The 23,052-nt window shown below is 34.1% G+C and overlaps 1 protein-coding gene across 7 annotated transcripts in view; it reads left to right on the forward strand.

Annotated features, from left to right (window-relative positions):
• The window catches only part of PCDH15 (protocadherin related 15), a 734,454-nt gene that overhangs the window by 634,999 nt on the left and 76,403 nt on the right, over nucleotides 1-23,052 (forward strand). For all 7 annotated transcript variants that reach the window (XM_047760762.1, XM_047760764.1, XM_047760769.1 and 4 more), the window contains one exon: nucleotides 11,488-11,615. In XM_047760762.1, coding sequence (XP_047616718.1) covers nucleotides 11,488-11,615 — 128 coding nt within the window. The remainder of the gene's footprint in view (nucleotides 1-11,487; nucleotides 11,616-23,052) is intronic.

The following is a 23,052-nucleotide window of genomic DNA, read 5'->3' on the forward strand; positions in this document are numbered from 1 at the left end:
AAAATTCATTGTCCATGTAACAATGGGAGCTTCCTGCTCAGGGAAATATGTCCTGACTCTGGCAAGCCAGTGAAGCTAGGCAGCTTGTATTAGGGGGATCCACTGAGCTAACCCAAATCCAATGACCTGGTTATTTGTTAATCTGGCCGAAAAGGAAATCCATGAGCCTCCAGGGCCATCTGGCCTTGTCTCTCTGAGAGACTAGCAGGAAGAAAACAGTGGGAGACTGAGTTTGAGGGAAGCCATTCATTTAGTGAATGAGAGAAAGGAGTAGCCATTGAAGAGGCCATGGAAAAGGGGAATAAAATTGGTGTGATGATGGTCAGTTAGTCAAAGGAAAGAAGGCTTTTCAAGAAAGGTAGAGAAAGATAAAAACATCAAATATTACAGATATTTAAGGAAATTTATGGCTAATGAAAATATATTGCATGGAACTTACTTGGGATACACAGTGACTATAGTTAATGCCAAACAAATAAAGAAGACTTGTATGTGGACGGAAGGAAAACTATAATAGATCAAGGAGTTCTTAGTTTAATCTACACAAGACACAATTTTTACATTTGTGTATTTTTAAACAGCATCGATTTTATTAATTTTTATATTTTATAAGGTATGCATTTCAGTTTAATTTATATATCAATTTAAAAGCAGAAACTGAGAATTTTATGTTTCAGACATAAGAAAAATAAATTTAGCCTGTCATTCTTTTTAATCATTATTCAACACACAAGTCTAGTAGTCAATTCTTCTCCTAAAGCTAATTCATTTTTTTATTCCCAGGAACTTTTATAACTTCAATTAATCAATCTTGTTCCTGTTTGTCTCCCTCAGGTATCTTGTACCTAATTAGTCCCCTACGTAATATCTTAAAAATAATTACAGACAAACAATTTAAAGGAAATCATTTTTTAAATGCTGTCACTTTCAATTTTGAATGTCTGCTGCCAGTTATTAATTTACAGCATATGCTTGCCATCAAGATTTCCTGACAGAGACTGCTGTTTACTTTTTGTGAAAATGCTCAAGACAGTTAGAAATTCTAGCTGGTCCAGCAGCTTAGTTTCATTTATGGAAGATTCCTGTTAGACTATATTCCATGAATGTTAAAATATATGAGATTAAGAAAGAAGAAATAAATGGAAATTTGTTAAAAATGTAAGAAAATATTATAATTCAGATTTACCAATGAAATAGCTCAAAATAAAAATTACCATAATAGAACAGCAGGAAAAAAAATAAATACTCAAAAATCTAATGTAATAAATTAAGATTCCTAATGTTGATATCAGACAGGCCTGTGTTCCATACACATCTTTGATCTTTACTAACCTCTCTGAGCTTTAGAATATTCAACATTGTATCAAGATAATACCTCTTAGGGTATTTGACATGAATTTTAAGCAAAATGATGTCTGCAAAGTACTTAACTCATAGAACACTGGAAACACCCAATAAAAAAGCTGTAATAATAATAATTAAATAATAATGACATTGTTATTGCTAGTACTAGCTGTGATATGTTTGACACTTAAAAATATAGCAACCTCATACTAAAAGTGCTTTGTTTACTCCTATAAATTATTGTATACAGAGAGTCCACATGTTTCTAAGCTCTTTGTATAACCAGTGGAAATAGATTGTGACATGTTAGGAACACAGTTATGATATTATTTTGGAGTCTTTAGTTTTGAATACCTTTATCTTGATTGACAGCCAGATAATGTATGTACAAAAATACAGACAACATTTTTCCCCCTAAAATGGTCAAAATAATTATCCATGATAACAAAAGGGGAAATATGCTAAAATATTAAAATTAAGTTTTACAACACTAAACAGTTTATAATCTCTTTTGGTGCCTTAGGATGGAAAATCCAAACTTTTTCTGTAATTAAGGACATATGGTCCCCATTCTCTGATGGGGATTAAATTCGTCTTTCCAACTGTATTGGAGTAGTTATTTGGCTGGAAGCAACAGGAACCACCTCTGACTGATTTATACTAAAAAGAACTTCTCAGTAAAATACTTGGTGGCTTTCACAGTCAACGGAAAAGCTGAATAGAATCTAAGAAAGGACAAAAAAGAAATAAGTTTAAGCAATGTTAGTCAGAAACTCAAAACACTGCTTTTGGGGGGAAGCATAATCGAGGTAGCTGGAATCATGAAGCTTGAAGCTCAAAGATCAAGTATCCAAAGGGAGATAATCTAATTAGCCTGGATTGAGACATGTACTCCTGGCCAAGGATGGAATACAGAGCACTGTGGTTGACAGTTCCACCAAGAACATATGGAATATGGAGGTATAGTAACCCAAGCTGAAAAAGATGAAGTTCTATGTCCAAAATAAGGGAGGAAGGTATGTTGGGCAGACAAATCCAGAAAATTCTACTCTACTTTTCCATAAATCAATTTAGGATCCAAATGTGGCTGAATGAAATGCTTAGGTGGGCAATACGGGGACAGTTGTGGAGGAGCAGCATATTAATTGAAAGTTATAGTACTTGATTTCATATTCTGCCATAATGATGTTTTTCCATTTTCACTTAAAAACTTAAATATCTGACTACTTGAACTTTTGAGAGTTTATGTTACATAAAAAAATTATTTTTTCCTCTCAGATATTGGAGAAAATCAAAGGTAATGCTTGAGTGTAATGATTATTACAGGAACTATAAACCTCTATTTGACACATACTCATTAAGTACTTTTCTAAGGACTAAATTTAGCATGTTCATTGGACTAAACGGTTGTAGTTAAATCGCTTCACTTTGTATTATTGTCCCTGCAATTTCTGCAAAAATCTAATTATTAAATAAATTGTGTACCAGATGATGTAAACGAAGATATACAGATAAAGAATGATTAGATTGTGTTTTGCAAGATCTCTTCTCTCTTGAGTCATTGCTTTTGGTTAAATCATCACAATTAAATCACATATGTCTGGGGAAATATCTTCTTACAAACAAACAAGGAAACAAGTAAGCAAATTCATTTGATTTTAGTGGCGGCAGTGCAGGCTTTACTAGCATCACACAGGGATTGTTGATGCAGGAAAAGTAGATTCACATGGTGTCTCTCCAGGATCTTTAGATACAAGAGATGACATTTTAGAAAAAAAGCATTGAGAGAAACCAGTGAAGTTTCTTTCATTTTTTTTTTCATTTTTGTGAATATGATGCTTTATAACTTCTGTTTTATCTTCCTCTCTAGTCTTCCAATGTATTTAACATTAATGTTTCCTTAATTATGAAAGTAATACTACTGTATAATATGTATTATATATATTTCTTATTATTTCGTACATACTTGTCCCAATATGTACATATATAGTATATATAAGTACTGTTATATAACACTTTTATGTAGTTTGCTTGCTACACAAATGTTTTAAAAATAGCATGTATGCCAGAAATACTTTTTAAATTTTATGGAAAACAACTCTAATGCTTTACATTGTTATGGTGATGATACACACATATCTGTTCATTATAACATTTAATCATAATCCTTTTTTTCCAACAGCTTATAGATGAGAAAGTAGGCCTTTGTGCTTGTCCAAAATCAGTTAAAATGCATTCACATATGTGGAAAAAAAAATTTCTCTATTTGAATCCATAGTGATTCCACTTTGCCTTAAGCTCTCATGAAATAGGGATGTAGGATATTTTCGCAAAGGATATATAGAAAAAATTCACTGAGCAGTTTTATTTTTAAACCAGATTTTCTACATAGTCTTTCAGCCATTTTCCTGATGTAATTGAGAGTAGGCTTGTTTTCCCTGGCCCCATTCTACTACACTATGCTTTCAGCCTCCAGGGCATTTATAAAAATTTAGAAAGCTTTAGAAATTACCTAGTAAGATTTTAGTTCTGCCTATAATTTTATGCATAGAAGTATACCTAAACAAATAATACACAATATACATAAAAAATTTACACTAGTTGACGCAGACTATTCTGGCCCCCCATAAATGACAGACATTGCCAAGGTTTACATATTATGTGGGATTTTAAAAATTATCCAAACTGAAGGTAGGCTATAAAATGAAAAGTCAGAGGTTTGGGTCTGACTCTTCTGCCTATTCCTAGTTATATAACCTTAGATGCATTGTTTAATCTCTCCAGGCACTATTCACCTTATTGATAAAATGGTCATCAAAACACTGTGTTATTATGGGGATAAGTTAAAATAATGCACAGAAAGCATTTAGATCAGAGTTACCAAGTGTAATTAGTATTGTTGTGTTAGTCTTCTTGGGCTGCCACTGGAAATACCATAGACTAGATGGTTCGGAAAAATACAATTTTTTTTTTTCCTCACAGTTCTGGAGGTAGCAATTCCAAGATGAGGGTTGGTTTCTGGTGATGCCTTTGTTTCAGGCTAGTAGATGACCACCTTCTTGCTGGGTCCTCACAGAGGGAGCTGGGTAGAGACAGACATAATCAGGGTTACAGACAGAGAGACCAAGAGAGATAGAGAGAGGAAGAGACAGAGAATAGATTTCTGTTTTCTCTTCTGATAAGGACACTAGTCCTTTTGGATCAGGGCCCCACACTTATGATTTCATTTAACCTGAAATACTCCCATAATGGCCCTTTCTCAAATATGGTCATATGAGAGCTGGAACCTCGACATATGAATGTGGGCCAGACACAGTTCATTATATAGCAACCATTAATGACAGAGTCAGGAATGTTTGTATGTTAAAAAAAAGAAAAGAAAAGAAAAAAATCTGTTAAAGCCCCCAAGTAACTGGTCTCAGTGTAATTACAAAGGTCCTTATAACTAAAAGAAGGTAGGACAATCAGTGTCAGAGTGATGTGACATGAGAAGGATTCAACTGGCCATTACTGGTTTTGAAGATGGAAGGGGACCATGAACCAGACAAGGAATGCAGGCAGACATCTTCTAGAAGCTGGAAAAGGCAATAAAATATATATACCCCTACAGCCTCCAGAAAAGAATGTAGACGTGCCTACGTCTTAATTTTAGCCTGGTGATACCCCTCTGCCCTACAGAACTCTAAGGTAATACATTTGTATTTTTTTTAATTGTTATTTACCCGATACAATTTTTTTTGACCGCACAGCATGGTGACCCAGTTACACATACATGTACACATTCTATTTTCACACATTATCATGCTCCATCATAAATGACTAGACATAGTTTCCAGGGCTACACAGCAGGATCTCATTGCTAATCCATTCCAAAGGCAATAGTTTGCATCTATTAACACCAAGCTCCCCAAACACCCCACTCCCTCCCCCTCCCCCTTGGCAACCACAAGTCTCTTCTCCAACTTCATGATTTTCTTTTCTGTGGAAAGGTTCATTTGTGCCTTATATTAGATTCCAGTTATAAGTGATATCATATGGTATTTACCTTTCTCTTTCTGACTTACTTCACTCAGTATGAGTCTCTAGTTCCATCCATGTTGCTGCAAATGGCATTATTTCATTCTTTTTTATGGCTGAGTAGTATTCCATTGACTATATATACTACATCTTCCTCATCCAATCATCTGTCAGTGGACATTTGGGTTGTTTCCATGTCTTGGCTATCGTGAATAGAGCTGCAATGAACATGCGGGTGCATGTGTCTTTTTTAAGGAGAGTTTGGTCTGGATATATGCCCAAGAGTGGGAGTTCTGGGTCATATGGTAGTTCTATGTATAGATTTCTAAGGTACCTCCATACTGTTCTCCATAGTGGTTGCACCAGCTTCCATTCCCACCAACAGTGCAGGAGGGTTCCCTTTTCTCCACACCCCCTCCTGGCCTGTGTTATTTGTGGGCTTATTCATGATGGCCATTCTGACTGGTGTGAGGTGGTAGCTCATGGTAGTTTTGATTTGCATTTCTCTAATAATCAGGGATGTTGAGCTTTTTTTCCTGTGCTTATTGGCCATCTGTACCTCTTCCTTGGAGAAATGTCTATTCAGGTCTTTTGCCCATTTTTCCATTGACTGATTGGCTTTTTTGCTGTTAGCGAGTCGTCTAAGTTGCTTCTATATTCTAGATTAAGCCCTTGTCAGTTGCATCATTTGAAACTATGTTCTCCCATTCTGTAAATTGTCTTTTTGTTTTCTTTTTGGTTTCCTTTGCTGTGCAAAAGCTTGTCAGTTTTATTAGGTCCCATTGGTTTATTTTTGCTCTTAATTTCTATTGCTTTGGGAGACTGACCTGAGAAAATACTGATAAGGGTGATGTCAGAGAATGTTTTGCCTATGTTCTCTTCCAGGAGTTTGATGGTGTCTTGTCTTATATTTAAGTCTTTCAGCCATTTTGAGTTCATTTTGGTGCATGGTGTGAGGGTATGTGCCAGTTTCATTGATTTACATGCAGCTGTCCAGTCTTCCCAGAAATACTTACTGAAAAGACTGTCTTTTTCCCATTTTATATTCTTGCCTCCTTTGTCAAAGATTAATTTACCAAAGGTGTCTGGGTTTATTTCTGGGTTCTCTATTGGTCTGTCTTTCTGTTTTGGTACTAATACCACACTGTCTTGATGACTGTGGCTTTGCAGTATTGCCTAAAGTCTGGGACAGTTATGCCTCCTGCTTGGTTTTTGTTCTTGAGAATTGCTTTGGCAATTATGGGTGTTTTGTGGTTCCATAAAAATTTTTGCATTGTTTGTTTTAGTTCTGTGAAAAATGTCCTGGGTAATTTGATAGGGATTGCATTGAATCTGTAGATTGCTTTGGGTAGTATGGCCATTTTTACAATATTAATTTTTCCAACCCAGGAGCATGGAGTATCTTTGCATTTCTTTACATCTTCTTTAATTTCCTTGATTAATGTTTTTGTTTTAAGCCCCTAATTTATAGAAACAATTGGAAACTAGAAGGATGCTCCTATTTTCTTTTCATAAAGAGAAGCTTCTACCTGTGCTGCAATTAAATACTTTAATGTATTATTCAAAACGCTATTTTTTTCTTTTCCTTCAACAGTGCTGTAGGCATTTCTAAATCCTTCAGATCATTAGTCATTACTCAGGTTCCTAATCAAATACAGAAGGGGTGACTGCAATAGTTTGCCCTTTTAAATAGACTTAGCTTTTCAATCAGAAACGTTTTATTTGCTTTCTACTATTTACTTGTCTGTAGTCTAGAAACGGGGAAAATGACCTCTAGTCACTAATGAATAGTTACTTTGTTTTTGTTACAAATCTTATTTTTGTCATGAAGAAAAATGAGTATGAATTTTAGCCATGTCTGGAAGTAAAATATGGCTCTTCCATATAAAAGCCCAGGGAATTATGATCGGTTTTAGATGTAGTATTTTCCTATTACTAAACTTTTAAAAAACCTGTTATCCTTAAGAGAGATATTCTTACACTTAACAATAACATGCGAATTGCTTGGTAGTATGATTTTTGAGGGCTTAAAAATATATTATTCCATTTCATTTAATGGGATAAAATAGAGGGATTCCTTTTATTTAAGTGAATACCAGTTGAGTGGGCTGGTGGCAGTAATTTAGTCTAATTCAACATTTCTTATATACCTGCTGTTTAGAATTCACAGTGCTTTTAAAAATTTAATTTGCCAGTAAAGCATATACAAACATATTATTAAAAAATAATATAAAAGGTATTTGAGCATGTGTGAATGTGTATACTTTAAAGAGGATCTAATTTCAATCTTTTGGCACCCCCAGAGTAACAAATGTGTAAGTCTGGTATTCTAAGAATTTTTTGAAATTTTTCTGCAATATATTTTTGCAATAGAACCATCATTATGATATGATTCCAAAAAATCTGTTTAAGGCATTAGACCTTGAAAAATATTTAACATTAAGAAAACCAGTCTTTGCTCTCAAGATTTTACAATTTAGTCTAATGTGTTTTCTATCAGATGAGGTTCCCATATTCCCAAGTATGGGAGTAAATGTTTCTTTAATGTATATATCCTAGTAATAATTAGAGTTATGGTTAGAGTTCAGAGCATTCAGATTGAGGGAAAGTCAGAAACAGATGCCAACAGGCATTGACGAAAGTAGAGGTGAACAAGATTGAATCCTGGACTTAAGAGAACACAGAGGGAGTTCACACCCTGGCTCAGAGGTAAGGAACCCAACTAGTATCAACATTATCACTATTGACATTTTTGGGCTGGATAATTTTTTTGTCATAGGATCTTGTCATGTGCATTAAGGGATGTTTCTCAGCATCTCTAGCCTCTACCAACTAAGTTCCAATGGCACTCCTAACACCTCCCCACTCTCTGCAGTTATTACTACCAAAAATGTCTCTGGATGGGCAAAATTAATCGTAGTTGAGAACAACTGCTTTCACTCCTTGCTTCATTATTCAGGTCTTCTATGAAAACCTGATGTAATGCAGGCAATATGGAGAGAAGAAACAGATTCATCTTGAAAACAGTAAGGATCCCCTAAGAAGAGAAAACTAACAGCACAGAATTAATCATTAAAAGGAAAGGAAAGGGTGAAAATCCAAACCAAATTTGGTCTTGAAAAACATGTAGCTAAGTTAAAGTTAATGGTATTTTGAATATCAGTTACTCCTCTGAACTTACTCCACCTTGTTAGGATGTATAAAATAGAACAGATGTTCTATTTGAGTCTATTCTGACTCCTATTTCCTTTTCTGAGCTTTACTGCTTAGTAGTTATGTTTTCTCTTCCTGCAAACTAATGAATCCCAAGAAGGTATATCACATTCTCTTGCCTCTGGGGTCATGTCTGGAACTTCTTAAATCACTGAACCCAAAAGTACTGCCCAAAGAAAAGATTCTGTCATAAAAAAAATTGGAGAAAAAGAATGTCAGTGAAGGAAGGGAATTGAGGCACTGGGCCCCAAATTGCATAGACGTTTACTATGTCTTTTAACCAAAACCCTTGCCAAATAAATCTTTCATCCAATACATAATTTCCTTCATCTTCTATGGTTCTCCTTGGAAGATTCTCACTGTCTAACTCAACCAGAAGGGAGATTTCAGGAGGGGATCATGTCATCATGTACTTGTATGATTCTTCCCACAATGTCCTCTATTCATTTTATCAATATCATGTTCCTTTCTCCCCACTCTCCCCTACATCTTTCTTTTTTGTTATGTGCTTTATAACTACCTTAAATAAAGGATATAATATGGAGGGGAAAAAGAGATTCTGTAAATATTCAAGGAGTAAATAGGAGATTCCCTTAAAAGAATTTTAAAAAGAGTTGTTTCCAAGGTTTTTCTTTAGAAATAATAAAGACCCAAATTAGCTGAAAAATCATAATACAGTCCTCAGTCTTTACACATACTGAGTCAAATTGTGAGCCATGGAAATCTACCATGTAGCACACATTATATGCTAATGAATCAAAAAAAATCTAAGTGAATGCTTGTCCGGTGATTAAACTATGGGCATATACTTAATTATTTTTGGACTGGCCAACATTTATTTTATATTCTTTGATTAGATACATCACAATTTCTACCCCCTGCTTTATTCAGCTATAATTACCACATTAAATTGTATATATTTAAGTTGCCTAGTATGGTGTTTTAATATGTGTGTGTGTATCTTGAAATGATTACCACGTTATCATTATCTATCAACTCACAGCTATCAACTCACATAGTTACCATTTGTGGTGTGTGCTTGTGTGTGTGTGTGTGTGTGTATGGTGAGGACATTTAAAATCTACTCTCTTGGCAGACTTAAGTATATAGTACACTATTATTAACTATCATCACTATGCTGTACATTAGATCCTCAGTTATAGTTTAAGATTCACTTTTTAAAATATATCAAATGTAGAGCTATCAGCTCCTTTGATTCCAGAGGTTATAAATTGTCTGCTACTAAGATGAAAACGGGTTTCATTGTGGATGAACTCTGCTGCTGGCTGACCAGAGTGCAATTCAGAGCCCTGGCACTGTAGGATAGAGAAACATAGTCTGCCATTAGTCTTACTTCCCTGTTGGAACCCTTCTCTGTTGACCTAGCACATTTTTCTTTTTGATTCTATCTTTTCCAGTTCAGGAATAGTGGGAAGGAGACAAATAAGAGAGAAACTAAATGAGTAGCAGCAGGCCAGGGATAAAACTTCGGGGCTAACTCTCTTGTCTCCTTGATCTTTCCCAGGCCAAAGGGGAAAGGAGCCTGTTTCTAAGTTCTCACTAGGACAAAGAAGATCATTCATTTATTCAGCTGACACAGATATGTTATACACCCATGCTGTACCTGGTGTGCTAATAGTTTGGTGTTAATTAGTTACAGTTGAGGTTATGATAAAGCAACAAATCCTGGTGTGTCTGATAGTTTGTAGATCAATTGTCATATATTTGATCCTATTTGAAAAGTTTACTAAGGTAACCAGAGTACTTATGTAATTTAAATCTACTTTTTGTAAAGTGTTTATCGCATATTCCTCATTTTATTGGGTTTGTAAGTTATTTTTATTCATTGGATTCTTTGTAAAGGGTCATTCATGGATATGTGTAGTAAAAAGTGCTACATTTCTCATTTAAGGTATGATGATTGAGGGAATGATATTTTAACATGTGATGATGAAATGTATTGTTTATGGTATATTCAGTGTGGCTTAAATTAGAAAATCCAGAATTTATAAGTCATACAATAATTATCTCTCCAGCTGTGTCCTTTTTAATGAATTATAGACATCCTCTAATGCATGATGAAATTTGTTTTCCTTTTGTGGAAATAAGCACATCACCCAACCATTGTTTACTTTTAATTTTAACAAATACGTGTGTGCAGAGTTCCCGTCATGGTTCAGCAGAAAGGAATCTGACTAGGAACCATGAGGTGGCAGATTCGATCCTGGCCTCACTCAGTGGGTTAAGGATCTGCGTTGCCTTGAGCTGAGGTGTAGGTTGCAGATGTGGCTCAGATTCCCACGTTGCTGTGGCTGTGTCATAGGACAGCGGCTACAGCTCTGATTTGACCCCTAGCCTGGGAACCTCCACATGCCATGGATGAAAAGACAAAAAAAGACCAAAAAAAAAGCGTGTGTGTGTGTGTGTGTGTGTGTGTGTATACACATACATACATACACATTTTAAGCTAAGAGAATATAATTGCTAGTTTCATACTTAAGAATAAAAATATGTTTTTAAAATTTATGGAAGACTTTACTATTTCATAAAATTTTTACATATTTATATCAATTTGGTGTAATTGGTAATGTGTATAAAGCATTAGTGAATATGAATAATTGAGTTGTTTTACTGAAATTAACAGAACATGATATTTTAGTGCCTATTAAATCAAGTAAAATGAATTAACAAGACATTATAATTAAAAGGAATAGCAACAACTTAGCATTATAATGCCAGAAACATCATTAACAATGTCTTCTCTGACTATAGGGTACTAGCCATGCCAGTTAGGAATGATTTCTTATTGAAGTTATTTTCATTGTTCAAAAAAATATACAGTAAGTATTTACTCCAGGTATCTTTCTCTAATGAATAATCACCAATAAAATTATATTATTTCTTATCTTCCAGGCAATACAGCTAAAGTGTATATTGAGATTCAGGATGAAAATGATCATCCCCCAGTTTTTCAGAAAAAATTCTACATTGGAGGTGTATCTGAAGATGCAAGAATGTTTGCTTCTGTGCTCAGAGTTAAGGTATGAGAACATTTATTAAGATACAAAAGTAAAGTAAAAGCAAAGAATTCATATTTTGTAGGCAAACTATAACCATGTAATTTATATTAACTGAGCATTTATTCATATTGTTTAAACAAAAGTATGAAAATTACAGATATATGAGTTTAATTAGCCAATCTAAATACAGATTAATCATGAGGTAAATACTAAGCAAGTTTTTGTGCTTTGCTTTTACTATAAAAATAGGAATGAATTATTTATGATGTTTTCATATTGAATAAGATATTAAAATATATGTTTTCCTATATTTTTATGCCTTTAATATTAAGGTCTAATTTACAATAACTTCAAAAATTATCAGAATGGAGTTTCTTGTATCAGATATAAAATTACCATTTTTTAATTGAAGAAATAATGTAATATGTTTTTAATTCTTTTTTTCTGCAATAATCTTTAAAATTCAAAATGTTAATTAAATCAATGTTAAAAAACACTAACATTAGTATTTTAGTAAAATTTCAAAAAATTTTTTAAAACTTTGATATTAAGAGATATTTTGCTAACCTAGTTAGAATTTAAAAACACAATATCCAAGACTAAAGTTGATAATTTTTAATTTTTCTTTAATTATCAAATATGTTCTAAGATTTCTTCAGTAGTTAGCAGTATATAAAGTTTGAATAAAGAAACTAAGAAATAAATTTGTAAATATTACATTGCATGGAGGAATTTTCATAGGCCATAGGATTTTAGACTATTAGTTACTTTTCTTAAAATATTTTAATAATCAATTTTAAATAGTTACTAACATGCACTCATAAAACCCAAATATCCCACAGAAAACCCAGCTGATTCTTCTAGTTTTGTTCAAGTAGTTGCCTTTCTTTCTCTATTATCAAAAAGCACCATGATTGAGTTCTTCTTACACATTATTTTACCACCTTAAACCACCTAAGTAAGAAAAAGAAAAAAAAAGACCAAGCAAATGAAGCATGTGTGTCGTACTTAGAAAATATCTCTTCCACTGCTCCAAATTCTGACTGCTGACTTGAATCATCTAAGTAAATTTGTTCTACGAATTTAAGCTACTCATATTATATCCAATTTGCATTATGATTTACAAGTAATAGTCCTTTGTAGTTGATTTTTATCTTATATTACATTTTAGTTCCATTAATGATTGATCCAGTTCATTCATTTAGTCAGGAAATAATTTTTGAGTGTTTATAATTTGCATGTTCTAGCAGTTGGACATAGAGCAATATTTTTCAAAATAAACAAACAAACAGACAAACAAAAAACCCTTAAACTCCCCATACTAGTAATACAAAGTAGTAGAAGAAACAAACTGTAGATCAAGGGAAAAAATAGCTATTAATGCAAAGTTATGTGGTCAAGAGCAAAACTTGTGTATCCCTAGGAAAGGAGCTTTCTGGGCATTTTGATATAAAGGCTTTAATTCTGGAGGGAACTTAGAGGTCAGTGTGACTGAAAAAGATAGGTTGAGGATGCGATTGGAAATGCAGCCCAGGGCTAGGGTATGCGACTTATTCTAGATGTGATTAGAAAGGAAGTTTTTGAATGGTTTTGTCTGGAAGTATGACATAATCCAATAGAAAAGCATATTTGTGGATGTTGTGCAGAGTGGAGACTGGGAGTAGGTACACAATGTTTTCAGATAAGAGGAGAAACCCAGCCTGACACATCCCTAATCCAGGCAAAATTTGGTAGTGGCTTGAGCCATGGTGGTAGAATAGAGGGATGCTGAGAAAGCAGTGTAAAGAAAGCCAAAAGGATTTGCTAATGGGTTATATGTGGGGCATTAGAGGAAATCAAGGATGACTCTCAGTGTTTTGTTCTAAACAGGTCCCCATAGCTCCCTCAAGTATGATGCTGCTGAAATCAAGAGTTCATTTTTTGTAAATTTTATGTTTGTGAGGCTTTTTCAATATGCTAGCATAGTTCTTGGCAATACAATTGAAGATGCTGATTTAGATTCAGGAAAAAAAAAATGGGCCCAAGATGAAATTGTGATATCAAGAAAATGGGTGTAGATAAAAATGACTAAGCCTTGAGAACTCAACACTTAGAGATCAGGAAGAAGATTCATCAAATGATGCTGAGAAATTGCTGCCAAGAGGTAGCAGGAATATTAGGAAATGTAGAGTCACTGAGCCTTGTAAGATCCAGACTGATAAAAGGGAGTGATCAACTGTCAAAGGCTGCAGCAAATAGAATAATGCTTGTGGATTTTTACATGAGTACTTATGCTAGGAGAAGTATATTGTCACAGAGAAAAAAATAAGCTAAATACTAAAATACTCCATTAATATAGGAGATTATTCAAGAAAACTTGGTGACAGCAGTAAGAGAATTTAATGGGTGATATTATCTGATAATGCCATTTACTTCAGAAGAATTGGGCAAAAGTGGCAAATGGGATGGAATAATGTTCTAGAAACAGTGATGCAGAGATGGAAGGATATCTGATACCTATCTCCCTCTAGGCGTTGTGCCAGGTCATATATGGAGCCACTTTTTGAGGCAGCCTTAGAAAGCAGTATCATATGGAGGGCACAGGTACAGGGCAGGAGGAACCGAAAAGTAATGGTAGTATTCAGAGGAAAGGTTGAATATTTACTGGAAATTGCTGATAATGCACTACGAGTTGCAAGGAATCCTGGTGAAAAGTTGGTAGTGAAAGTAAAGATAAAGTGGGTATGTGAAAATCTTCCTGGGAAAAAAAATCCAGGTGGTGAGAGACACCTTGGAGAAAACCCATGTGCTTCTTTGGATGATGGACACAAGGATGGGACTGATTTTTTCTCCAGGACTACCAAGAATTCTGTTGAACTTTCTTTTCCTCAATCTATTAGTGGGTTATTCAGGCTAAGAGAAGGGTTCTTTTCAGGAAAACAATTTTATACAAGGTAATATTCTACTTAAGGGAAAAGAAAAATACAGAGAAAATGTGAGAAAAAAAATAGCAATGTATTGATGTGAGTATATGCTGTAATGATCAATTGAGTTTGGAAAGCAGAATTGTTATGTGGGTTCATGGGAAGGAGACATTCCCATTGGTGAAAGGACATAAAAGGTTTCCTGGGGGAGGAAGAATTCGAATGGCACTGAAGATTAATTAGACTTTCTAAGTGAAACTTAAAGAGAAGGATAGTATAAGTAGAGGAAACACAAAGCCAAAACCTAGAAGAAACAGCACAGTGTACAACCCTGATAGGCGACAGGGACCTTAAGAGGCGACAGGAGTAATAAATCTTCAGGGTTGAATGTTTCCAAATGCTGCCTTTAGCCTTGAGGATGGGAAGCTTCTCCTTTCCAAATTTAATCGGAGTGAAAGTGAGTTAAGCAGTTCTCAATTCATACTTAGAGCAGCAAAAAAATGTTATGGAAATAGCCCTGGATCAGGGCCAGCCAAGCCCTGATCTTGGCAGAAAGGTGATTTTAAAAATAGAGAAGCAGCCTTCGTTTGTGAAAGAGGATTTATACCACTTACCACTTACTATGAAATATCGGGGTAATGTTAGATTTTATACATCATACATGCAATTTAATTTTTAGTGTATCATGAAATGCATAAAGATAAATGTTAATTTTTTTAAAAATTGTGTTGTATGTAGGAAGGGGAAGAGGGAACATACTATAGGGTTGACTATGAAAGATGAAACTAAGATATCAATGAATAAAACTATGCTTACCATTTTAAAATTAGGATAGTAGATGAAGGGCATTACTAAAAATCTGTTAGAAGAAATGCAACACAGAGAGAGCATTATTGAAATTAATTACCCAGTATAAATGATTATAAAAGAAAGTCATATATTTATATGCTCTGAAATAGCATACTCTTATGCTTAAGATCTATTTAAAGTTCTTTTTTAAAGGAAAAATATATTGTATACCTAGTGAAAATACAGAGACAAAACACCCTCTGCCGTTATAGAGTTAAGGTTCTAATAAACTAGACAAAAAAAAAATACTACAAGCAATTAAAGTGTATCTTTATACACACATGTAGAGATTTGGATTCTGGCTCAATACTTTGAATGTTTATATCATGTTAAAGCAATTCTTGGATTGTGTCAAAGGGACATAGAACAAAAGAGTTGATTTGAGACTATCTGCTACATTTATTGTGGCTTAATGCTGATACCTCTGCCACAAATGATTCTACCAAATTGATTTACAATAACCACACTGATCAGTCATTTTAATTGCATGGAGAGAGAAGGAAATCAAATTGTAATTTTTCTGTTCATTCTTTAATATAAGAATTAATGTCAACTAAAAGTATTACACTTAACATACACCTTCAAAGAATTGAAATCAGGGATTCAAACGTGTATTTGTACATCAGTGTTTATAGCAGCATTACTCACAATAGCTTAAAGTTGGAAACAATCCATATGATCACTAGCAGATGAATAAAATGTGGTGTTGAAATATTACTTGGTCTTAAAAAAGGAAGGAAATTGTAGCAATTCTACCCAACAAATAAGCCTTGAAAATATTATGCAAAGCAAAATAAGCCCAATACAGAAGAACAAATATTGTATGACTCCATGTGTATGAGATTCCTAGCATCCCTTTTGTATATCCTGAGGCTGTGGTAATAGGTCACAGATGGGGCTCAGATCCTTGTGTTTCTGTGGCTGTGACATAGGCCAGAAGCTACAGCTCTTACTCAGTCCCTAGCCTGGGAACCTCCATATGCTGCAGGTGTGTCCCTAAAAAGAAAAAAAAATCATGAAGAGTGGTCATATTACTCAAAATTTTCTGTGTGAAGTAAGAAAGATTAGCCTAGACCTAACGTAAAAAAAGTATTAACTATTTTTTTTTCCTCTTGAGCCATTGAGAAATACCAGTCTTTGAATATCACTCAATAATAATAGCTGCCATTTATCTGTCTTTATTATTTTTCTGGGAACTGTGGAAACCCCTTTACTTATTTTAACCTACAGAATTTTTTTAAATAAATAAATAAGCAAACAAATAAAACAAATAAATATACCTACCTGTAATGTAGGTACAATTACTCTTTATTTTATTGTTGGAAAGACTGAAGATTAGTAATGTTGAATAACTTTACTAGTATTACTTAGCCAATAACCAATGAAGTCAGAATTCAAAGTTAGGTTTAGCTTGATTCATGGGCTTTTCTTGTAATCTCTGCATCACATTGCTTCCCATGAGACGTGAGGAGTAGAATCTTGGCAGACATACAATATTGGCAAAAAAAATAACAGAACATATTATGTTTCTATGAAAAATAGGAGATAATTAACAAGGCAACTAATTGCTTTTCAAATTGAGATGGCCTCTGTGAATTACTATCCCCTCTATTAAAATAAGTCAGATCTGGTTTTAGAAACACTTTTCAATTTTTTCACTAATTTCTCTAATTTATTGCATATCTTTTTAACTACAACCGATAGACTAATTTAATGCAAATATAGGTACAGGTTAAATATGATCAAGATTAATTTAAAAATCTCTGAAGTATGAAGATGTTTTCTAGAAGTTAATACAATAAGAATTAATCCATCTCTTGACAAGTTGCAGCTATGAAAACCTCAGTGTCAGAAAAATTGAATTGAAATGTTGACTTATCCACTGAAAGTCAAAAAGACTATGAATATTGCATCTTTGAGTTATTAAAGAAGCCAGATTTAAGAAACTGATAGACTAAAAGAAAGTAATATTTGAAAAAGCATCAAGAAAGGGTGCGTTATCACTCTCAGATCTCTAATTCTTTCTTACGTTGTCTAAATAATATGAAATGGTGGCAAGAGGTTTAGCAGAATGATACTGTTGAGGAAAAAAAAACCCTCAGCCATAGCGAGAGGATGAAAATTTTTTGGTGGCACAAAGTAGAGAAATACGCAAGGTTAACAATACAGAAAGCAACATATTTCACTTCTAGACAGAGATAGGGGCTTCTAAGGGCTCCTGGTCCCTGGTTTTATGCCTGCTCTTGTAAGTCTGGTGGAAAACAATTCCAGCACATCCATGAGAGTTTAGTGTGTGCTTCCCCAGTGTAGCATCTTTTACTAGTCCAGACTCATGCCCAGATCACATAAGAAGCGATATAATAGCAAACCCTGACCTTGTGTTTACACTGTGCTAGGTATTCTAGACACTTGTCAGGAATTAATGCATTCCCTTCAGAAAGCCCATGAGGTAGCTACAATTATTATTCTAATTTACAGGTAAGAACATTGAGTCACAGAAAAAATGTGTAACTGCCCAATGTATACAGCCAGTCAGTAATGAAGTCAGAATTCATGCCAGGGCCTCTGGTCTGGAGACAGTGCTCTGCTACCTTCCATGTGGAAGAATGCTGGGCTGAAGTCAAACCACTTTGGATTCAGTCCCAGATCTACTCTTTACTCTCCATGGAACATGACACTTCATCACTCTGGGCCATAGCTGTTTTCTCTTGTGCAAAGATTGCTGTAGAACTAGGTGTCCTTTAACATCTTTAACTGTTTCTGATTGTATGTTATGTACCATAGGAGAATAATGGCATGGGGACTAAAAGTCAAGTGCTCTAAGAGAATTTTTACATTTAAGAACTACATTTAAAGGTCAAGTACTCTAGATTACTTACTTCTGAAATCCAAAGTACCATTTATAGTTAGTTTTTATTTATATCATTTGAAAATAGTGGATTATTTTATGACAGTTTTCTCCCTAGTTGTAAACAAACATCACTCTCAGTTAAGCTCCCACAAAATAGTAATTCTGAGTCCCCTTAGCCAATTATAGGAAATCCAGCTTTATACAGACACTACTCGTTGTTTCAAGAGAGTGGTGTTTCTTAGGAAATCGTATTAACCATTGGTTTCCTTCATGATTGGCATACCATCTAACCTCATATGGATTGAACAAAGTGAATGCACATAGGTCCTATGACTGAATACTATATGCACAATTTATTAGTTAAACACATTATATTGTTATCATGTATCTACATGTCTGTTTTTTCTACTAGAATTCAAATTTCAGCTAAGTAGTTAGCATGCTTCCTTACAAACTTAATAACATTGTAGATACAGTGTACTTAACATATTAAATCTATATTTGAAATTTTATTTTTTTTTACATGTAGCTATGCCATTTAACATATTTAATCAAAACTTTCCATGGAACACTTGAATGAATGATCAATTTTCAGATAAGTAAGATACACTTTAAATTAAACTCTCTTAGATCTGATAATGCTGAGAGTAATAGAACTTATTAATTTCTCTGGGACTTTCCCTTCTTGTCAAATTATATTTTGTGAAATATATTTATGAACATTATACATCTATCATATTTTTCCATTGATTTTTACCCCTCTGGAGAAACCAAATGTCAAGAAAATTTTTTTTTCGTAACAATTGGTGTATTTTTGTTATATGATCACAGATTATGTTTTAGTTAATAATATTTTCCTTTTGGTTTATTGCTGGAGCCTCATAGTCAAATATTGAAATCACCATTAGCAATTTTAGAAGATACATGCAAAACTCATGTGGTAGTCTCACTTTCTATCTGGTTTCCTTGAGATAAACCACTTTTAGTCTTTGTCGTCTTTACCTTGAACTGTTTTTACATTATTGTGTCTTATGTGTTTTTAGAAAAGACCTCATGTCTATTTTGGAATTGTGCTGGGTATATGGAAATAATTGCTAACCACTCTGTTTCCAAAAGTCTATACATTCTAAGCTGTATTTTCCCGCACACAAGTTGAGAGATATGAAGTACCATCACCAGTTTCTGATGCATAGCATTTATCCTTTTAGCTTAAACAAGTACAAAATTATAGTTTGATTGATATTAGTATAAATGGGCAAGACTACATCTATCTTTGTGGCCACAAATGGAGTTTCCAGATAAAATAATTCTGCATATATATATGTTATTCTTTCTTTTCCCTTTCTCTGCAAAAGTCAGTCTTTTTATTGTCCAGAAGAGATCAGAAATCATCTTATTTACATAGTAGTAGCTCATTTTACATTTGTTGTTTTGAATATAACTTAAAAATTACTTCATTTTCTTATTGTTTAAAATAGTAACGGGACTATTTTGTCCAGGCTATAAATGATTGAGGAATAGGAAAAAATGGGGTCCTTAAAAGTAGAGAAAAACAGCTCTCTTAGCTGAAAATTTCCTTAAAAGAAGAGAGTTTAAGGACTTTTTATGGGTTACAAGTCATCAGACATGTACATGAAGAGAAAGCAGTTTATTGGATGAATGGCCAGATCATTTTGCTTTCCCCAAACTCGTTGGTGCCTCATATCTGAAAATTTGAAAATCTGATCATATTCTAGTGAGATTTATGTAATGACTGCATGCCTTTCAGATGATTAAATGTCTAAACATCAAATGTATAGATACGGAATGTTATCTTTTGAGTCAAGATAGCATTTTCTTGTAGGAGATTTTTATACATTGTTGAAGAGTGATGATTATGTATACATTTCTATATTATATTTAAATGACCATATCTTCTACCACCTGGCAGGGATATTGACACTCAGTTTTAAAATATCAACATTCTGAAAGTGAGGACTGAATTGCAAACACAATTCCAAAAACATGCCCCTAATATAGGAGCACCCAGATACCTATAGCAAATATTAACAGACATGAAAGGAGAAATTGATAGGAATACAATCATAGTAGGAAACTTTAACGCCCCATTCACATCAATGGACAGATCCTCTAGACAGAAAATCAGTAAGGCAACAGAGATCCTAAAGGACACAATAGAAAATTTAGACTTAACATTTTCAGGACATTACATCCAAAAAAATCAGAATACACATTCTTCTCAAGTGCACATGGAACATTCTCAAGGATTGATCACATACTTGGACACAAAGCTAACCTCAACAAATTTAAGAGTATAGAAATTATTTCAAGTATCGTCTCTGACTACAATGGCATGAAACTAGAAATCACCCACAGGAAAAGAAATGAGAAAAAAACTGGCTACATGGAGACTAAAAAACATGCTACTAAAAAACCAATGGGTCAATGGGGAAATCAAGAAGGAAATTAAAAAATACCTCGAGACAAATGATAATGAAGACACAACCATTCAAAATCTCTGGAATACTGTAAAAACAGTGCTCAGAGGGAAATTCATAGCAATACAGGCCTTCCTCACAAAAGAAGAAAAATCTCAAATCAACAACTTAACCCACCATCTAAATGAATTAGAAAAAGAAGAATAAACAAAATCTGAAGTCAGCAGAAGAAAGGAAATCACAAAGATCAAAGAGGAAATCAATAAAATAGACATTCAAAAAACAATGGAAGAAATAAACAAAGAGCTGGTTCTTTGAAAAGGTAGACAAAATAGACAAACCTCTGGCCAGACTTATGAAGAATAGGAGACAAAAAACCCAAATAAACAAAATAAGAAATTAAAAAGGAAAAATCACAATGGATACTGTGGAAATACAAAAAACCACAAAAGAATACTATGTACAATTGTATGCCAACAAATTTGACAACCTAGAAGAAATGAACAACTTTCTAGAGACTTACAGCCTGCCAAAACTGAATCAAGAAGAAATAGATCAACTGAACAAACCAATCACTAGAAAGGATATTGAATATGTCATAAAAACACTTGCTACAAGTAAAAGTCCCGGATCAGATGGCATCATAGGTGAATTCTACCAAACATACAAAGAGGAACTTATACCCATCCTCCTTAAACTTTTCGAAAAGGTTGAAGAAGGAACACTCCCAAAGAAATTCTGTGATGCCATCATCACCCTAATACCATAACCAGACAAAGATACCACCAAAAAAGAAAACTGTAGGCCAATATCTTTGATGAATATAGACGCAAAATTCCTCAACAAAAGTTTAGCCATCTGAATCCAACAACATATAAAAAGATCATACACTACGACCAAGTGCAATCTATCCCAGGTTCACAAGGATGGTTCAACATACACAAATCAATCAACATACACAATATTAACAAAAGAAAAGTCAAAAACTACATAATCATGTCAATAGATGCAGAAAAAAATCATCTGACAAAGTCCAACATCCATTCTTGATCAAAACTCTCACCAAAATGTGTATAGAGGGAACATACCTTAACCTAATAAAAGCCATTTATGACAAACCCACAGCAAATATAATACTCAAGGGAGTAAAGCTGAAAGCCTTCCCACTAAAATCTGGAACAAGAAAAGGATGCCCATTCTCACCACTGTTAGTCAACATAGTATTGGAAGTCCTAGCCACAGCAATCAGACAAACAAAAGAAATAAAAGGCATTCAAATCAGAAGAGAAGAGGTAAAACTGTCACTGTGTGCAGATGACATGACATTATATATAGAAAACTCTAAGGACTTAACTCAAAAACTACTCCAACTGATCAACAAATTCAGAAAAGTAGCAGGATATAAGATTAATATTCAGAAATCAGTTGCATTTCTGTATACTAACAATAAAATATTAGAAAAGGAATACAAAAATACAATACCTTTTAAAATTGCACCCCGAAAAGTCAAATACCTGGGAATACACCTGACCAAGGAGATGAAAGACTTATATGCTGAGAACTATAAAACATTAATCAAGGAAATTAAAGAAGATGTAAAGAAATGGAAAGATATTCCATGTTCCTGGGTTGGAAAAATTAATATCATAAAAATGGCCATATTACCCAAAGCAATCCACAGATTTAATGCAATCCCTATCAAATTACCCAAGACATTTTTCACAGAACTAAAGCAAACAATCCAAAAATTTATATGGAACCACAAAACACCCAGAAAAAGCAATTCTGAGGAAGAAAAACCAAGCAGGAGGCATAACTCTCCCAGACTTCAGGCAATATTACAAAGCCACAGTAATCAAGATAGTGTGGTAGGGGAGTTCCCATCTTGGCTCAGTGGTTAACGAATCCGACTAGGAACCATGAAGTTGCGGGTTCAATCCTTGGCTGTGCTCAGTGGGTTAAGGATCCGGCATTGCTGTGAGGTGTGGTGTAGGTCACAGAGGCGGCTCGGATCCCACATTGCTGTGGTTCTGGTGTAGGCCAGCAGCTACAACTCCACTTAGACCCCTAGCCTGGGAACCTCCATATGCCTCAGGAGCAGCCCAAGAAATGGCAAAAAAGACAAAACAACACAAAAACAAAACAAAACAAAAAGATAGTGTGATAATGGTACCAAAACAGACAGACAGACCAATGGAACAGAATCTGGAAATAAACCCAGACACCTATGGTCAATTAATCTTTGACAAAGGAGGCAAGAACATAAAATGGGAAAAAGACACTCTTTTCAGTAATTGGTGCTGGGAAAACTGGACAGCTACATGTAAATCAATGAAATTGGAACACACCCTCATACCATGCACAAAAATGAACTCAAAATGGCTTAAGGATTTAGCTATAAGACAAGACACCATCAA

The sequence above is a fragment of the Phacochoerus africanus genome, chromosome 15 (genome assembly GCF_016906955.1).
Source record: "Phacochoerus africanus isolate WHEZ1 chromosome 15, ROS_Pafr_v1, whole genome shotgun sequence".
Lineage (NCBI taxonomy): Eukaryota > Metazoa > Chordata > Mammalia > Artiodactyla > Suidae > Phacochoerus > Phacochoerus africanus.